Source organism: Mauremys mutica, chromosome 15 (assembly GCF_020497125.1).
Source record: "Mauremys mutica isolate MM-2020 ecotype Southern chromosome 15, ASM2049712v1, whole genome shotgun sequence".
NCBI classification, from domain to species: Eukaryota; Metazoa; Chordata; order Testudines; family Geoemydidae; genus Mauremys; species Mauremys mutica.
In genome coordinates, this window is record NC_059086.1 from 26,368,044 (window position 1) to 26,384,983 (window position 16,940).

General features: G+C 42.0%; 1 protein-coding gene across 3 annotated transcripts in view; it reads right to left on the reverse strand.

The window, feature by feature from the left end:
* Nucleotides 1–16,940, reverse strand: part of LOC123350323 (butyrophilin subfamily 2 member A1-like) — a 31,666-nt gene continuing 14,726 nt past the window's right edge. For all 3 annotated transcript variants that reach the window (XM_044988847.1, XM_044988848.1, XM_044988849.1), the window contains 8 exons: nt 16,309–16,335; nt 15,026–15,052; nt 12,860–12,886; nt 10,682–10,708; nt 8,094–8,120; nt 7,050–7,070; nt 6,919–6,945; nt 1–2,403 (listed from right to left, as the gene is read on the reverse strand). In XM_044988847.1, coding sequence (XP_044844782.1) covers nt 1,883–2,403; nt 6,919–6,945; nt 7,050–7,070; nt 8,094–8,120; nt 10,682–10,708; nt 12,860–12,886; nt 15,026–15,052; nt 16,309–16,335 — 704 coding nt within the window. In that variant the 3' untranslated portion in view covers nt 1–1,882. The remainder of the gene's footprint in view (nt 2,404–6,918; nt 6,946–7,049; nt 7,071–8,093; nt 8,121–10,681; nt 10,709–12,859; nt 12,887–15,025; nt 15,053–16,308; nt 16,336–16,940) is intronic.

The following is a 16,940-nucleotide window of genomic DNA, read 5'->3' on the forward strand; positions in this document are numbered from 1 at the left end:
AATTTTATTTTATCAGTTTGCTTCTTCAAGAGAAAAAATGTCAAATTTCACAACATGTAACGTAACTAATCTTTTCTCAGCAGTGGGTGAATGCATCCTCTTCAGCAGAATTTTTGGTAGTTGTGTCTCTATTAAGCAGAATTTATCCCTATGTAACCCTTCCAGGATGCACAGGCTCCCTGGTAGAGCTTCTAATACAGCAAACAACCTTGTTTAAAATCACGCCAATTAAATGGACTAAACTGTTTCAGCTATAGTTAAATTTGGTTCTTTCTAGTATTTTCTTTTAACACACTTTGGTGAGAAAGGATTGGTATCAGATGGAAATCTTTATTTTAAGGCACAGAGAGGAAAGAGCAGTCATGAAAGCTGGGAATTTGATGGGGATCCTATGGAAATTTGGCACCCAATTCAATGTGTTTTGGGTGCCTAAATTCCTTAAGTACCTTTGGAAACCCGTCTAATGCATTCCTCCCCAAATGCAAATACAGGTCTAGATGCTGAGCTCTATTTTGCCGCTAAGCAAGGAAGGGAGGTTAGGGTCTCTTCTTTCCCACCAAGTCTTGATTGTGCAATGCACACATGTATAGGGAAATGCAGGGCTAGAAAATTCCAGAGGGAATGCTGGGAGAAGGGCTGACCAATCATCGAAACCCAAAGATTTCCCAGTTTGTGGCCAAAAATACTCATCTGTCAGCAGCTTTTGGCTGAAACATTCGTTTTTCAGAATTTTGATATTTTGGTCAAAAAATCTAATGTTTTCTGCTAAAACAATTACCAGAAATTATATAGTTTTTTTTCATCTTCACAGTCATTTTCTGCTGAAGAGAGCAGATTGCCTCCTAGGACTCCCTGGTGCTCAGGGGTCTAGCACTCCAAACTACACTCCTACATGGGGTGCAGCCTCTTTGAATGACTAGCCCACTGGGTTGAAAAGGGCCAGAACCGTGGCAGGGGTAGAACCACCGCTGTGAAGGCAATGCTTAGTTTTGAATGTCTGTAGTAGTGCTGAGCAAATTATGCACAGAAAGTAAAATATTCGTATCTTTTTCTATTGGTGAATTATCTGAGAGCATTTCTCACTTTTCACAAACATATTCACGATTCAGAGTTATTTTCCAAATAATTGCAACAAAACAATTCTTGGCTGTGAGCTATTCAATGTGAGTAACTGACATTTGATATTTGAGCTGCCCTGGTTAGAACTGTTTACACGGATAAGAATTCTGTCTTGATTGGGTCCCGGGTTCAGCAAACCATCCCTATTTCTGCAAAGCACTAGGGTTCACTAAAGCCTAAGGAACTTAAGTATAGTCTTACATTTTGCTGAAGAGGGATGGCCTTTGCTGCATTGTGTCCTAGATGATCATATCGTTTGGCATCAGGTTTCTGGTGTGAATATTTGTATTTACTCATTCAAAATTTGCTTTCCACCAATATTCTATCATCTTTGCTTACACTTTATCATTTCCACTAACATTGCTGGTAGTAAATTAGTAAACTAGTTCACTAGATGAAAGAGAACACAAAATGGACAAAAGCACAGCCCTCCTTTATTCATTTTTTTATTCAAGTCAATATTTACTGAAAAATTATTGGTCCATTAGAACCAGTCATAGTTTTTACTCAGGTCATGTCACTGGCAATTTGCCTGGGTCAAGGGCTAAGGAGTATCTGTTTCAGCCTTTGGGCCATCTTCAAAAATATCAGAATTGTACCATTCCCCCTTTCTCTCTCTCTCTTTCTTTCAGATTCTATATTAACTAATTAAACCCTTCCCTTTCTTCTATAGTGGTTCAAGTTTCCTGGCTCTCCTTCTCTCCTCTCTCCTCAGATGGAGTGAATTTAAAATTCCCATAACTATTAGAGCCAATGTTTGATTTCAGAGAGAAGTTAAGGGGCTGGGAACACTGACAGGGCGTATTCCTAGGTATTGCTTATCACTGCCAGGATTGAAGAATGGATACAGATTTCCTTGAAACTCTTGAGTGATGGACACAACGGGGCACATTAGCTCTACATTGTAGAATGAGATCATTCCCTCTTCCCAGTCGAGAAAAATGCCAACCACTGGGCATTTTTTATCCTCAGAGGTGATTGTGTCACTTTTCCAACTACAATGATATTGACCCTCAGACAGCCACAAACTCCAGTATTCCTTCTCAAGAGGTTTCTCCATCTTCTCATTTTTCAGTTTCTTCCTTTCATTCTGAGTCAACACCCCTAGCTCCCACTCTGCCTTGTTCCCCACCTCCACCTCCCAGTATTGTTTCTTCTCTGAAAATCCTTCATTTGCCACCACTATCAAATCCCTGCCGGCTTTCTCTGCTGTGGAAACAACCCTATTTTTATCCTTGAGTGAGAGTTTGGGATGTTTACAGTCAGAATCCAGAGTGATGTTAACTGGAGGGAAGAATAAAAATGTTAATTTCATCAGTAACTAGAGACTTATTAACTCTCACTGAAATAAACAAACAAATATCACAGCTGGTGAAGAAAATTAAAGACACAGTAGAGAGACAAACAAAATATTAAATATCTAAGCAAAATGCACTACAACTGCTCAGAACAAAAGCATATGTAATATATGTATTAATATATGTAACAGCAATGGCACATACACCCCTTGCTAGTTATAGCTTGAATTAACTAACACTCCTGGCCCAAATCATCCCCTCCCATGGTAAAAGCCACGGGAATGGAGTAAAGAAATCTCTGATCTCATAAGAACAGTTATAATGGGTTAGACCAATGGTCCATCTAGCCCAGTATCATGTCTTCTGACAGTCACCAATACCAGATGCTTCAGAGGGAATGTACAGAACAGGGCAATTTTGAATGATCCATCCCTTGTCACCAAGTCCCAGCATCTGACAGTTGGAGGTTTAGGGACACCCAGAGCATGGGGTTCCATCCCTGACTATCTTGACTAATAGTCATTGATGAACCTATCTTCCATGAACGTACCTAGCTCCTTTTTTAACCTTGTTACAGTTTTGCCATTCACAACATCCCCTGGCAACGAGTTCCACGGATTGACTGTGCATTATGTGTGAAGTAGTACTTTCTTTTGTTTCTTTTAAACCTGCTGCCTATTAATTTCATAGAGTGAGCCCTGGTATTTGTCTTATGTGAAGGTGTAAATCACACTTTCTTATTCACTTTCTCCACAGCAGTCACAATTTTATAGACCTTTATTATATCCCCTCTTAGTCTTCTCTTTTCTATGCTGAAAAACCACAGTCTTTTTAATCTCTCCTCACATGGAAGATGTTCCATACGCCTGATCATTTTTGTTGCCCTTCTCTGTACCTTTTCTAATTCTAATATAACTTTTTTGAGATGGGGTGACCAGAACTGCACATAGCATTCAAGGTGTGGGCATAGCAGGCATTTATATAGTGGCATTATGATATTTCCTGTCTTATTATCTATCCCTTTCCTAAAGGTTCCTAACATTCTGTTTGCTTTTTTGACTGCCACTGCACATTGAGTGGATGTATTCAGAAACCAACCCACAATGAGTCCAAGATCTCTTTCTTGAATGATAACAGCTGATTTAGACCCCATCATTTTGTATGTATAGTTGGGAATATGTTTTCTATCGTGCATTATTTTGCATTTATCAACATTGAATTTCATCTGCCATTTTGTTACCCAGTCACCCAGTTTTGTGAGATTCCTTTGTAACCATTTGCAGGCTGCTTTGGACTTAACTGACTTGAGTTATTGTGTACTGTCTGCAAATTTTGCCATCTCACTATTTACCCATTTTCCATATCATTTATGATTATGTTGAGCAATACTGATCCCAGTACATACCCCAGTACATAAATAGTGGTGTCCCCTGTTTACCTTTCTCCATTCTGAAAAATTACCATTTATTCCTGCCCTTTGTTTTCTGTCTTTTAATCAGTTATTGATCTATGAGAGGACCTTCTCTCATTCCATGAATGTCTACTTTGCTTAATAGCCTTTGGTGAGGGACCTTGTCAAAAGCTTTTTGAAAGTCTAAGATATTTGTCCATTCGAAAATGCCAGTTTATCAAACTCTGTATTTTCTGCGGGAATGTGGAATTCTGCAATTCTGAGGTAATTTTGTTTTTGAAAATAAAAAAAAGCTCCTAAGGCACTTTCCATTTCAGCATTTTTATAATGGAATATTTTGATATTTGTCTTAAAATAATTTTCCCTTTCAAAAATCTATTTTATTTTATAATGTAAATTTTAACATAAAATAAAAAATTTTAAAAATCAAAATGAAATATTTTATCAAAAGGATAGGTTTCAACTAACCCAAAACAATTTAAAAAATAAAATTCATTTCACAGAAGATTTTTAAACCAAATCTCTAAATGTCAGTATTTGCCATTAAAATGAAAATTAGGCTTCCTGCACAGTTCTAGTTGTAAAATGTGAGAAAGATGGCAGTTTTCAGCAATATACTTGAAAAATGTTATTGCATTAAATTTAAGTATCTTTGGAATCCATTGTATTATATGCAAAGATTATGTATTATTGTGGGATGGGATTGCATGTAACCTCTACAGAGGGGAGAGTGAGGGGAACCCTGGAAGTGTTATGAATTTCAGAGGTCAGTATTGAACAATGTGCCAGATAAGAATGGACTTCTCGGACAAACAGGTTAAAGTGGTTTGCCTGGGAAATCTCTAGGGGAAGGTGAATGGAAATTCCCCACCTCTTGTTATGCAAAAATCTAGGTTTTTGAAGCTACACCCAGAGTCAGGGACCATTTGTCCGCTGATTATCTGTTCCCAGATACTCAGGATCAAAGCCCCCTACTGTATAAAGAAGATTGATGGATGTTCTAGTTCTTAAGGTTGTTTTGAATTTGTAACCACAGGAAAACTACTGTGCATTTTGAATGACTGATCACCAACCAAAACCAGAGGCTGAAGTTGGGGTGACCTCTAGCAAATTTATTAGCCTTAGGGTCTTTTTTATTGTTTTAAATGTTGTCTCTGTAATGCTTTCACCTTAAGAATAGAAGTGCTTGCTTAGAAAGATATGTGTGGTAACTTGTGTTTGTGAGCAATTACAGCTGTTCATAGACTCTAAGGAGAAAGCAAAGCACAGATGCTGGCCTATTCAGGCATTCTGGCTTGCTGGGAATAACACAGTGTGGGCAGGGAACTGTGCAATTTACAAAATCTCTGGTCAGATGGGAGAGAGACATGGGTCTCTGCATAAGCATGTTAATGGCTGAGAAGCTGGGAGCCTACAGCAGGTGTCCTCAAGGAACAACGGAGAGGACATAAAAGTGCAGTGGCCTTGAACTGTGCCATAAGGTACCTAGAGACAGGGGCTTGAACTGAACGGGAGCCAAAACATGAAGGTCCCTATCCTGCTGCCTTTACTCACCTGATCCATAGATACTAATAGAGTTACTCACATGTGTAATGCCAAGAACACTGGGCCCTAAGAACTTTCTTCACAATGGCAATTCATAGTCATTCATGGTGGCAATGGAGTGTTAATGGGCCAGGGAATGAGAGTGGGAGTGACTATAGCCCAGTAGTTAGGATCTAGAAGTCCCCTATCCAATTGCTATTTAATTATTTATAATATGTGGAATAGCTACCACAGGAGAGATTGAAGCCACAGCATTCCATAGCCCAGCAGGTATGGTGCCTTCCTCTAATATGGGGGACTGTAGCAGGGTGGACCCTGCTCCTGCCCTGAGGGGTTTAAAAGCAGCCTGGCAGGGCTTGAGAGCTGCTGCTCTAGGCTGGGCTGATTGGGGAAGTGGCTGCAGCTGGGGCCACGCCCCAAACTGAGCCAAGGGCTTTATAAGAAGGCCATGGAAGCTAGAAGCTAAAACAGTCTTCCTCTGCCTGAAGAGGAAGAAGGGCCTGGCTGCAGGGACTGAGACAAGGTACCTAGGGTGGAGCAGGGCTGGGGAAAGGCTGAGGAGCTGGGGAGCTCCAGCCTAGAAAGCCCCAGGCTGCGGCCTAGCACGAGGCCAACAGGTACTGGGGGTTGCAGAGGGCAGCCCAGGGGTAGGCCAAAGCAGCAGGTCCAAACCTCTTTGCCTGTGATGATTAGGCTGATACTGCAGTCTGCCCCAGAGTGTGGGGCTAGACAATGACTGGCAGTAGCCAATACTGAGGCAAGGTGGGGATAGAGGGTGAGGGTTCCCTGAGGAGGGGAGACCCTAAGAGAAAGGGGTTACTGCTAGGGGGCAGCACCCCATGTAAAAGGGGCACCGGGTCCAGGGAGGGACACGGGGGGCCTGAGAACAGGTGGATCACCAGCCTGCTGAGGGCGCTCCGGTGCTGAACAAAGCTAATTCCCAGAGTAACCAGCAGGAGGCGCCGTAGGGGTGAGTTGACCCATTTACAGGGACACAAGCTTGCATCCACAATCCTCAACAAGCAAAGGATGCAACTGAACCTAGGTCTCCTACCTCCCTGCTGAGTGTCCTAACGACTAGACTAAAGCCTACAAGAGAGGCACAAGAACCTTCCTCTTCAGCCATTTTGTGAATCTAGTCCTCCTTTCCTTTGTTTTTGTCAGAATGACTGCACATCTAAACAATTTTTTTCAGGTTGAAATGAAACATTTTGGCTTTTTCAATGAAGTTGAAATTCTTCAGCTAACTCAACACAATTTTGTGAATAGTTTCAGTAGACCGGACGCTCCTTTTTTCAACTGTTAAACTATTTGTCCTAAAGTCTCACTCAGCTACAGTCACCAATTCTTTTATCAACAAATATTGTCCCTTTCTTCTGCAGCTAGGTGCCTAGTCAAATCCCAGTCACATTACTCTTCAGGGCTGTTGAGCAGGCATTCGTTATTCCTCCTTTCAGAACTCAGGGCACCAAAAATATTTAATCAAAATATTAAACTTCTGGGAGAAAATAACCTGTGTATAATTCCAGATACAAGGCATCTTACCTGCATTGCTACGAGCCCTCCTGAAGTCTACAACAAACAAAGAGAATTCAGAATTTCAGCTATAGCATGTGGCTTATTTTATATTGAAATAATACAAGCTGTGTAATATTAAACATGATCTTTCAACTTACCCAGCTCAGCCATGGCTTTTTCTGAAAGGAAAAAGATTGTTACATCATGCTGCTTCATTATTCCTTTGTTAATTCTGTTTTGTAGGAAATCTTTACTCCCTATATGGAATTACTCAAGTAAAATAGACTCAGGTGAGTAAGGGTCAGGTTCTAAGGCCCCAAACCTGCAAAAATCTACATCCATGCTTAATTTTAGACACCGTGAGTCCATTGTGTTAAATGGAACAACTCAGTGTGTGTACAAATTTAAGCATGTGTCTAAATCTTTGCAGGATTGTGTCTAAACATTTTTTTGCCATATTTGCTGCAATAGAATATCTACTATGTTATGTTCAATGGCATCCTCATACAAACTAAACTATGCAAAAAAGGTGGCTAAATCTTGAAGTCCATGCTGCATTTAAACAATGGGAATTTGTCTGAGTGAAAATAATGTAATGGAGTAAGAGTCAGATTTGTAAGGATATTAAGCACCTAAAGATGCAGCTAGGTACCTAGTCAGATTTTGAAAAGAGCTTAGGTGTCTAATTCCCATTGGTTTCAATGACAGTGAGGCACTTAGCATGATTTTTAGAAATGTCAAGGTGCCTATCTGCATCTTCACAGAGTAAATACTTTTTTAAAATCTAGCCCTGGATTCCTTAGGATTTGACTGGCTGACTTGCATGCTTTAAAGTTCTAAGCTTTTTTAATGTATGAATATAGTGTTTTGTTTGGATTGTTTTGCACTACATTTCCTTCTTTATGGAAAAAGAGATAAAAAGAGCTATGTGGATTTTTTTCTAGAAGTGATTCTATAGAAATGGTTTTGGAGACGTTCTCTGGCCTATGTGATATAGGAGGTCAAACTAGATGACCACAATGATACCTTTTGGCTTTGGAATCTCTCTATGAATACAGAGGGGGGAAACAAACTTGAAAAAAAATGACAAAGCTGGGGGCTGGCCACCACCAAGGGGCCAGTAGGCTGGGATGTCTCTGTTACCAGGAGGATGCAAAACTAAAGACTAGAGCTGGTTGAAACTATTCCAGTGAAACACTTACCAAATTTCTCCTGTATTTCCTGAATTGCTACAAAGAAACAAAATTAAACTGTTAACCAAAAGACGAGGAGTCTGCAGATGAGAGCAACTAAACAGAGATTTTTAATATAATCAAAATACGTTATGGAGATTTTTTTTTTGTCACTACCTGCAGATCAATGCATTCTGCACTCCCAGAAACTATCAAAATACGTTATGGAGATAGTTTCTGGGAGTGCAGAATGCATTGATCTGCAGGTAGTGACAAAAATTTGACAGCTATTTGGCTTTCACAAATACTTAGGCTATTTCTGTTCTCATGGTAGTGAGTACATACATTTCACGCCCAGCTAGCACGGTTATAAATAGAGGTGTGGTCAGTAAGGCCCTGTTTAGGCGAGTAAAGACACACCAGAACCCTAGGCTATATTCCCTACAGGGCTCTCCTTATGCCCAAGAAGTTCATCCTACATCTGCACTGCTACTTTTAGCAGTGACGTTGTAATACTGACAGACCCCGGTCATCAGCAGGTGGGATCAAACCTGGGACCTCTGCAGCTAAATGCATGAGTCTCTGCTACATGAGCTAAAAACCACATAGCTGCTAGCTAAGGCTGTAAAGCAGCCTCATTAATCTCTCTCTCTCTAAGTGGTCTCTGTCCATGTCACTAGATGGGACAGAACACCACACCCAGGAGGTGTGTGGGTTACATACTTCACCTAGCTGAGGAAGCGTTCCCCGAGCTTCAGAGACTTCCCAGTTGATATCCCATATGAGCCCCTACTTGTAACACCGTCAGACCCCGGTTGTCAGCAGGTGGGATCGAACCTGGGACCTCTGCAGCTAAATACATGAGTCTCTAATTCATGAGGTAAAAACCATACAGCTGTTAGCTAAAGCTATAGAGCAGCCTCATTAATCGCTCCCTCTCCCGCTCGCTCTACATGGTCTCAGTGTTACCAGATAGGACAGACCACCACACCCAGGATGTGTGTGGGTTACCAAGTGTCCCGCTGCCAGAGCCTTTCACTGCCATGTGTAGTTACACACTGCAGTGTGGACACAGCCTGCTTTTCACTGTGGTGTGAAGCTACATGTACCCAACACACCACCACCAGCATATACAATGCCTTAGTTTTATGAATGCCAGGAATTAAAACAGTGCAGTTGCAGCAATAATGTCACTCAAAACAAACAGCCACAAATGAGATCTAGAGTGCAAGAGACACTCATAAGAGCAGGAAAAGATGGACTTTCTGGTATTGTAGAGAAACAACATCACTTAATTACCTGTACTTTATATTAATGAAAACAATAAATCAAGAAAGAACAAAGGTAAAGTCTCCATGTGTGAAGTATAGCGCGTTTCTTCTTTGTAACATGCTGAATTTCCCCCCAAATGCCCCCTATCCCTGTAGATAAGACTCCTAGAAACTTCAAAACTCTAGCCACTACATAGATACAGTAAATTCATCGCATTTATCCCGTTTATTTACAGTTAAGTCCTGGGGCAGAGGTTCTTTGCATTTTTGTCTGCCATGAAGGTGCCTATCAACAGGGCATTTAACTATAGTTGGTCATTTGCTGTCTGAGATTCACCTTCTAAAGTAACATTTTCACCTACACCATCTTCAAGCCTGAATCATCTTCCTCACCAGTAGTGATATGGCCACCCCATCTGAAGTCAAGCTCTTTCTTCGTCTCATCCCCTTTTCTTGTCTTGTGATAGCTGATCAATACATTTCTCTATTAGCACCACTCTTGCCTTTTACAGCTACGTCTCTGTTCCTAATACATTCCTGAGAACATTTTTATTCCACTTCCTTTCTGTCCCATAATAGCATACAACTGTAGGCAGAAAACCCTGGCAGACATGTGGAGCTTTATCCCTTTATGCTGTGCTACTTTTCAGACATTCCCTTTGTGATATCTGTGCTAAGTCAAATTTAGTTGGTAAGTGACATTTAGTAATGACCCTGCTGGAGATTGGTGCAAAGTGTTTTAGTTATTATTTGGTTCTTGAGAAGCAGAAAATAAAATCTTCAGGTTAAATTTTCATGTTTACTGTGGGTTTCAGATATAGGTGGTAAAACAGGTAAAAAAAAAGTATAGATTTTGTCCTTATTTTTTCAAAATATATCTAAACTAAAATGAATTTTTTTTTATTAAATCTCAATTGATCTCAACAGGATTGGTTGAAACCCCCTTCCTCCACCAAATAAATTTTTGATGAACATTTTCATCAGCATTTTTCTTCATAAAACCCACAACATTCTGAAAATTTTATCCATCTCTCATATAATCATGTGTGTATAATAACCTTATTTTGTTAGTTTGTAGTGTTGCTGTAGCCGTTCTTATCCCAGAATATTAGAGAGACAAGGTGGGTGAGGTAATATCGTTTACTGGACCGACTTCTGTTGGTGAGACAAGCTTTTGAGCTTACACAGAGCTCTTGTCTCTTTCACCAACAGAAGAAGGTCCAAAAAAGTTAGTTACCCACCCTGCGTCTATTTTGTTAGAACAGCCAGCTCAAAACAATCATCCATGCCGAAGACTGAAAGAAATCTCTCGAGTTTTAAATATTAAGTAGTAAGAGATGGAATTACCTTGTTGAGACTTTTGGTGCTCTGTCTCTGCAAAATAAAGAAACAGAAGAGGTAATCTCAAAATAATAGGCAGGGGTTAGATTTTCATTTGCCAGACCCCACACTAAGAAATATGACAGTGTGAACATTTTGTCTGAGATTTGCAAAGGTGCCTGAGGAATCCAGACATTCAATTTCTATTAACATTAAATCAGGCATCCAAACTCCACAGGAAGCTTTGAAAGTCTCAGCTTTCAGATTCATGGCTGTATATAGGCCTTTAATCATGACAAATCTCCCCATCTTTTTCTAGCATTTGCAAACAATACACACATACGGTGTTTAGCCAGCTTTTGCAGAGAAAAATAAAATAAAATGTTCCTTTAGAAATAGTGTCCTGACAGTTCTCATAGTTTATTTGCTTATGGTTCCTCTAGCTACACAACCATAGTCGCCACAAACTCCTTTATTCCACCCAGACACACACAGTATCCTCAAAACTGCTCAGATCTAGGCCCGTTTTGACTCATTTCCCAAACCCATCATATCTGAATTCATCTACTTCAAAAGAAGCCAGTGAAACTGCTCAGATCCATCAGCTGCTTCCCTCTCCCAGTGCTATAGGGGGAAGCTGCAATCTCTGAAAATGTGGGTTTCAGCCTTTTTCTGTGTCCTCTCCCACTCTGTCCTCACTCCTATTATCTAGTAGAGCTGGGGGGGAGGGGGGGGGAAATCCTGTGAGAATTTTCAAGGTTTTAAAAACTTTCCCATTCTATTGGGTTGACACCCTAGTCCTATCAAGATTTCACACAAACATAGGCTCACCCTGAGGTAGCCAATGGCACAGTGGTTAGGGTCCTCTGCTAGGATACAACAAATGTAGCTTCTAGTCTGTGTTCTGCCTACTTCATATCAGATGAGTGTCCTAACCACCAGCCTATTGACAGTGGGATCTCTCTGGGGTTTTGACCAGAAATTGCATCTAGGATCTGAAAAACGTCTCTCAACTAAAGCTTTGTCAAAACGGATAAACTTCCCTAAAAAAGTTTGTTTCAGTGAATCAGCATTTTCCAATGAAAACTCTTCACTGGAAAACTCCCAACCAGCTCTATTAACAAGGGGTATGGAAAGAGTCAGACGATGGGGAGAACCAGAACCCAAGCATTCTGTGATCTGGAGCCTGCAGGTTTGCTACGGAGGCAGCTCCTTCCATGATGAACCTCCTGTAGCTCGTCAGAGGGGATTCCAAACTTGAGGAAACCTGTCAGACTAGGATTTAGCTTCCCGGTTTAACAGTCTGGGGCAGAGGTAAGTGATATTGGGGATGGAGGGGGGCCATGGATAAGGCCTTTGGCAGTGAGGCTGGGGTACTCAGGTGGTGAACAAAGTTGAGTATAGTAAAACCCAGCATTGTTCTACTGCCCTGCTGCACAGCCCAGTTCCCTGGCCCCAGTGGGCAGCTTGGTTTCTAATAGGACAGCCATTTTACTGAGTCACACACGTCTTTTTTTATATAACAAATGTCAGTGGAGATTTTCAATGGGACTTTTACTTCTAAATCCTTTAGGTGGTTTTGAAAACTTCACCTATAATATGTATGGAACCTAAATGTCACAGGCAGGTTATTAGGCTTTAAATCACTATATAAATCCTACAATTTAATGGGGAAAGGTGGCTGAGCTGGGTGAGAGCAGGATTAAACCTTTCAAATGAAATCACCAAGCATGAGAAATTCAAACCCAGCTGGAATTTTGGGGGACAGTTATTAATGCTTGAACAAAGGATTTCACTGGGATTTTCAAAGGCACGTAAGGAGTTAGGTGCCTACTTCCCATTTAAATGCAACAGGTATTAGAGATGAGATGTTCAAAAATGCCTACAGTCCAATGGGAGTTAGGAGCCTAAACACCTTTGAGGATCTGGGCCTGAGTGATTTAGGCATGCAACTCTCAAGGGAAGTCAGTGGGGCTTGTGCTCCTAACTCCCTTGGATCATCTTTGAAAATCCAAGGCTGAGTGCCCAACTCCCTGGGGCTTCTTTCGGGAAAAAAACTGAATGGAACAACTGTCTCACTCTTAACTGCAGTCTCTATACCATGATCTTATAATATTTGGACTTGGACTTGTTGACAGTTCTCCTGGCAAAGCATACACTTACCCAGAGGAGAAAATAATTAGCTAAGCTAAAATACACTCTTACCCAGTTCATTTTTGAGAAGCCTTGTTTCTGAAAGAAAACATATTTCAGAATGACAGCGGAAAACACATATTAATATACTCTAGTTCTGAAGCTTTTTTCAGAAGCCTCCAAGCTTTCTATTTAGAATAATGTAAATTAAATGTTATGGATCTTTTATTTCCATCTGGGCAGGCAGTGGTTGAATTTAATACCGTAAGTCAGATTTTCAGCTGATGTAAATCGTATAGGTCCAGTGTTGGAGTAAATTAGCATTGCTCCACAATGGAGCTTCACCAGTTTACACTATTTGAGGATCTGATCCCTTAAGGGAAGGGAGCCCTTTCTAACATTCAAAACCCTTTTTCTTTCCCCCCATTTGATAGCACCCAGGAGTGAAACTAACTTAAAGGACTTACTGGTATGCTGGAGTCCTAAGCGGGGGCGTGGCCTCAACTGGAAGAGGTGAGGCCTTTCAATATTTAAAGGCCCTGGGGCTCTGGCTGTGGCTCGGAACCCCAGGGCCTTTAAATCACCCTGCAGCTACCAGCTGCAGAGGCGTCTGGGAGCCCCGGGGCTCAGGGGTGAACTAAAGGGCCTGGGACTCCAGCTGCTGCGGAGCTCTGGGCCCTTTAAATCACCGCGGGAGCCCTGCCGCCGCTACCCCGGGGCGGCAGAGCTCCTGCGGGGATTTAAAAGGCTCAGTGTTCTTGCCACTGCGGGGAGTCCCATGCCCTTAAAGCAAAGCTGGACCCCTGCCAGCGCTGTGGTACTGGTGGCCGCAAGGCTCGGGCAGAGATTTAAAGGGCCTGAGGCTCCCTGCAGTGGCCGGAGCCCCTGGCCCTTTAAATCTCCACCAGAGTCCTGCTGCCAGAGCTCTGGGGCTCTGGCAGCCAGGTTCGGGTGCTCCTGCCACTGCAGGGAGCCCCAGGCCCTTTAAAGTGCTGCTGGAGCCATGCCACCCCTGGGGTAGCGGCGGCAGGGCTCAGGCAGGACTTAAAGGGCCAGAGCTCTGGACGCTGCGGTGAGCCCTGGGCCCTTTTAATCCCCGCCTGAGCCCAGCTGCCAGAGCTCCGGTGGTTATTTAAAGGGCCCGGGGCTCCCCGCAGTGGCTAGAGCCCTAGGCCCTTTAAATCACAGCCAGGGACGCCCATCAAATCCGGAATGGTGTACCGGCTCTTGATGGTATGCTGTACCAGACCCTACCGGCCTACTTTCACCTCTGATGGCAGCTCAATACTGACAACGATCCCAACTCTTGGGACTTGGACTAATGAATTTCTCTTCCAAACCATGTAACATTCAGAAATTTGTATACAGTAGTTAGATACAATAGATAGAAAAATAGATGCCAGGAATAGATAGATAAAAATCAGAGACAGATGTCGGAGCTGGTCTCATGCCAGCAGGTCATATTTGCAAACAATTCACAAATACTAGGGGTCTGGTTAAATTTGACCACATTTAAAACCTTTCATATTTGTGACTAAGCAAAGTTTCAGAGGTGGCCAGCACCATTCAATCAACTATATGAGTTCAGCATCAAACATGTATTTTACTCAATCAAGCTTTTTAGAACACTTTACTTATCAAGTCTGCAAATACAAAGAAAACAGTGTGACTTGAGTGGACACAGCTGATATACTGTATGCCAGACACCCAATGCTAGGAAAAGGACTTTCATAGACTGCCAATTCTTCACTGGGAATGTCTGGCAACTGTTTTCACATACAATAGAGCCTCAGTTTTACAACCACCAATTTAATGAATGACTAGTTATAAAAAACATTTTTCCTGGTGGAGAAAGAAAAATCACATGACAAATGTGATGTCAATGAGGAACAAATTGACTTTCCGTCATATCCTAATGCTTTATGTGCCCTGGAATTGCTTTCCAGTGGTGTGAAGGTCAATAGAAAGCACTGAAGTACCCCATACTGCAACTTATGCACTGGACCTACTGTTATTTTGACATGTTCCATTTTATTAACTTTTTGATTTTATGAACTCTTCAATCCCCCATTAGTTTGTAAAACAGGGGGTTTGCTTTATGAGGTATAGTCACAAAAATCAGAACCAGTTGATGAGTAATTCCTTGATTTTAGCATTTGTCAAATACTATTTTTCACCAGGTCTGATAGATGTACAGAAATATTATTGAAAGGATACATAACATATATTTATAGTTACCATCTTCAATGGCTTTCTTGTCACTTACTGCATACAGAGAGAAATATATTACAAACATGGAGATAATGATTAGTGCATTAACAACTAGTTTCAAAAGGTATATAAATATTACATTAAAACGATGTTAAAAGGAAGTTCAGGTTGCAAAATCAAGCACTCTGAAGTTAGGAAATTCTGGAATTAAGGCTGCTAGAACAACCTTAATTCAACCTCCTTTGTGCATATGGCCTATGAGGAAAGGTTGAAAGAATGGGATGTGTTTAGAGAAGAGAAGGCTGTCAGGGGACATGAGAACAGTCTGTAAAAGGTTGTTATAAAGCGAATGGTGATCAATTGTTGTCCATATCCATTGAGGGTAGAACAGGAAAGAATCAGTTTAGTTTTCAGAAAGGGAGATTTAGTCTAGATATTAGGAATGGCTTTCTAATTCTCATGATAGTTCAGCACTGGAACAGGTCACCAAGGGAAGTTGTGGGACAGGTTAGACCATGGGTTGGCAACCTTTCAGAAGTTGTGTGCTGAGTCTTCATTTATTCACTCTAAGGTTTTGCATGCCAGTAATTTAGAAGGTCCCTTTCTATAAGTCTATATTATATAACTAAACTATTGTTGTATGTAAAATAAACAAAGTTTTCAAAATCTTTAAGATGCTTCATTTAAAATTAAATTAAAATTCAGATCTTACACTGCCAGCCTTCTCAGCTCGTTGCCAGCCTGGGGTTCTGTTCTCCTAGGCCAGCAGTGGGCTGAGCGGGGCCTGTGGCCGGGACGTCGGCTGGCAAGGGGCCGGCAGCTGGGACCCCAGACCTTGGGGGTGGGGTTCAGGGGTCAGGGCAGAGGGCTGTGGGGTGTGCAGAACAGAAGCCTGTGTGTGTGTGTGGGGGGGGTTCAGGGGTCAGGGCAGAGGGCTGGGGAGTGTGGCAGTGCAGGTCAGAAGGCTGGGTGTGGGGGGGTTCAGGGGTCAAGGAAGAGGGCAGTGGGGGGTTCAGGGGTCAGGGCAGAGGGCAGTGGGGATGTGCTGTACTCTGTGGACCATCAATAAGTGTTCTGCAACATTAGCAGAATCCAGTTTTGGAACTGCTGCTAGAAGTTACTTTAAGACAAATGTTAAACAAATGTTAACTTTCAGGGGCCACCACTACAAGCTGAGAGTAATCAACAACATAAAAAACGGGTGTAAGAGGAGAATCGACCCCAGGGTTTGTACTGTGCAATTAACTAATAGTGCTTAATATTTACACAAGACTTGGAGATGAGTAAATATTATATTTATTGGGACTTACCAGCCTGAGCAGTTGTTTCATTGTTTTCTGAAAAAAAGTAATTAAATAAATAAAATGATGATTTTTTTTAAAAGGAGACAATTTAACTTCATATCATGGCTTTGGGTGCTTCACAGGGGTCATATCTGATAAACCACACAGGACTGGAAATGTGTGATTTCTCAAGTAACCATCATGCAAGTCAGATCTGAGCCACACTAACAATTAAAACTAGTGCTCAAGAAAAATGGGCAACTCACGACTACCTGAAGGCACTGATGAATGCAGTAGCTGTTTGGTAAGCTAGGTGAGATCAGTGTTTCCACTCAGCCCATTTCCTAGTGCACAAAGCTCTGTTTAGTGCAGGGCCGGCTCCAGGCACCAGCAAACCAAGCAGGTGCTTGGGGCGGCACATTTTCAGGTGCGGCATTCCAGCCAACCTTTTTTTTTGCGTTTGTGGTGGCAAAAGCCTAGAGCTGGCCCTGGCAGCAGCAGCGCATCCTGCATAGAGGGTGCCCTGGAGCTGCTGCGGTTCGTGTCGGGGAGCAGTGCCTGCACCTTATGGACAGGCAGGCTCCGAGCGTAGGACACTTGGGCTGGGTGCTGCCTCACAGGGTGCATGGAGCTGCCAGTAGGTGCTGCATGGCGACCAT